This window comes from Bactrocera tryoni, chromosome 1, assembly GCF_016617805.1.
Source record: "Bactrocera tryoni isolate S06 chromosome 1, CSIRO_BtryS06_freeze2, whole genome shotgun sequence".
NCBI classification, from domain to species: domain Eukaryota; kingdom Metazoa; phylum Arthropoda; class Insecta; order Diptera; family Tephritidae; genus Bactrocera; species Bactrocera tryoni.
Genome location: NC_052499.1, coordinates 79006864 through 79009207, shown reverse-complemented (window position 1 = coordinate 79009207; position 2344 = coordinate 79006864). Strand labels below are relative to the sequence as shown.

The 2344-nt window shown below is 39.6% G+C and overlaps 1 protein-coding gene across 1 annotated transcript; it reads left to right on the top strand.

Moving 5' to 3' along the window:
• Window positions 1-1038: 1038 nt before the first annotated feature.
• LOC120777206 (nicotinamide/nicotinic acid mononucleotide adenylyltransferase 1-like) lies at window positions 1039-2130 on the top strand. Its single transcript, XM_040108420.1, has 5 exons — window positions 1039-1173; window positions 1265-1422; window positions 1491-1730; window positions 1800-1901; window positions 1975-2130. Exons 1-5 carry the CDS (start codon window positions 1086-1088, stop codon window positions 2128-2130), a joined length of 744 nt encoding a protein of 247 aa, XP_039964354.1. The 5' UTR covers window positions 1039-1085.
• Window positions 2131-2344: the final 214 nt, after the last annotated feature.

Here is a 2344-nt window from a genome sequence, read left to right as displayed (position 1 = left end):
GCCTGTAGAGACCTGGGCGGTTGTAGTTAGGAGCAAGGGGCCTGCAACTTCCTCTAAGGAAGTAATAAAGAAGGTGGTTAAGGAGGTGGGTCCCTCACTTGGAGTGAGGGTCCATGATGTCCGGCCAATCATGGGAGGTGGAGCGGTTCTTCGCACTCCTTTTGCTTTAGAGAGGGAAAGAGTGGTGAAGAACAAAAAATTTGAGGAGGTGGGGTTGGACGTCATTGTAAACCGGAAGTTGGTTCCTCGGCTTGTGGTCCAGGGGGTTCACACGGAGATCTCTCACGAGGAATTCATGAAGGAGCTACTCCGGTTGAACTTCCGGGACTTCAGCTCGGCGGCCCAGATGTCTGACGTAAGGATGGTCAGTCGCCCCTGGACGGTGGCCGCTGATGGTAGGACCAATGTCGTCCTTGAGGGTACGGACAAGATGATGTCCGTCCTCTTGGAGGCAGGTAGGTGCTACATCAAGTGGTTTTCCTTCCAGATGCTACCGGATAGCATCGTTGCTAGCTACTTCCGGCGTATGGGTTTTGATCATAGGGTGGCTGACTGTCAGGAAGGCCATAAAGCTGCCGGTTACGTCAATGCACCACATTGCCGCAACTGTGCTTTCAAGGGTAGACCAGCTGAACATCTTATGATGTTAGCTATCTGCCCGATTTACTATTGCCTTGTGGCACAAAAAATCTAAGCTGTGCCAAAAAAATTAAACGAATGGCCGCCGTTTGTCACCGCTTCCCTTGGCGCTGTAACAGCTTCGCCTACTAACCGGCGTAGATATAATATGTATCTTTATGTGTTATTATATTATACGTTCTCTGCCAGTTACTCTGATCAAAAATCGAATTTGGCAGACTAAAAACTAGAAATTTCGAGCAAAATTCAAATTTTATTTTAAAAACACCGCCATTTCGTCATTTTATATTTTTCATGGTTCGAAGCATAGAACGTGTATTATAATTTCTCGTTCTCGAAGGTCAACTTGCCGTGTTTGCAAAATACACCTGTGTATTTTTCTCTTTATTGTTCCAGAAAAGAATTATATAAACAACACACAAACAACAGTAATTGAAGAGGAAAGTATGAATAATCAGCGCATGTTGCCTCGGATAGTTTTGATAGCCTGTGGTTCCTTCAACCCACCGACGCCAATGCACTTTCGAATGTTTGGTAAGATTGTGAAATACTATTAAGCGCTTACAGATTAAATATGCGAGTATATGAAATATATTTTTTATTATATTTTTCTTTTATAATATAGAAATTGCACGTGATTATTACAAAACACAAGGAACACATCACGTCATTGGTGGCGTCGTTTCACCCACACACGATTCATACCAGAAAAAAGGACTCGTTGCTGGTACACATCGATTTGCTATGTTGAAATTAGCATTGCAATCCTCAACATGGATTAAAGTAAGTTGGTTATACCATCTATTCAGACTTTTATTTATTAATTAACTCTTTAAATTTTTAATTTTAAGCCCTCAGACTGGGAAATACAGCAAACGGAATGGTCACGCACAATCTCCGTTCTGCAGTACCATCAAAACTATATAAATAACTATATCAATTCACCACTAGAAAGTGACATGAACGGTACCCTACCTAGTTGGATGCCTCTCGGTTTGCGTGAGCGGCAGGATGGTGTGCAATTGAAATTGCTGTGTGGAGCTGATTTATTAGAATCATTTGCGGTGCCCGGATTATGGGCAGATAAGGATGTATGCATTAGCGCAAATATATTGCAGACACTTGATATACAATTTCATTCATTTGTTAATTTTTTTAAGATTGAAGATATTGTTGGCAATCATGGTTTAGTGGTTATCTCACGTAATGGCTCTAATCCTGAAAAATTCATTTTCGAGTCAGATATGTTGAAGAAATATCAGGTATGGTTTATCAACAGTTTTGGTTTGATTAGTAGTGGTCACAAAATTATTTTGATTTTTTTTCTTATCAAAGAAACATATTACGTTAATAACTAATTGGGTACTAAACGAGATGAGTTCAACATTAATACGACGTCTTATTTCGAGCGATCAGTCTGTGAAATACTTGCTTGATGACAGGGTCATTGACTATATTCAAAGGCATGGACTATTTAATTGTAAAACGTAAGTTACACTCATTTATAAAATATTTTATGCATGTATATTTACTTGGATACTCAAGTAGTTCATGATATTTAAAAGCTCTAGGATATAGTTCAGCATAGATGTAATTTTAACGAAAGTCCGATTCTAAAAGTTTGAACTTTCGCGGTTTCCGCGATTTCCACGATTATATTTTCTGATCCCTTTTGCCCTTGAAAACTTCATCATAATATAGTAAA

What these genes read in the sequence shown, in the direction of transcription:
- LOC120777206 (XM_040108420.1), top strand. Translation starts at nt 1,086, where the DNA reads ATGAATAATCAGCGCATGTTGCCTCGGATAGTTTTGATAGCCTGTGGT. An exon ending in AATCCTCAACATGGATTAAA is followed by an intron (nt 1,423 to 1,490) that starts GTAAGTTGGTTA and finishes TTTAATTTTAAG; the next exon opens with CCCTCAGACTGGGAAATACA. An exon ending in ATATGTTGAAGAAATATCAG is followed by an intron (nt 1,902 to 1,974) that starts GTATGGTTTATC and finishes TTCTTATCAAAG; the next exon opens with AAACATATTACGTTAATAAC.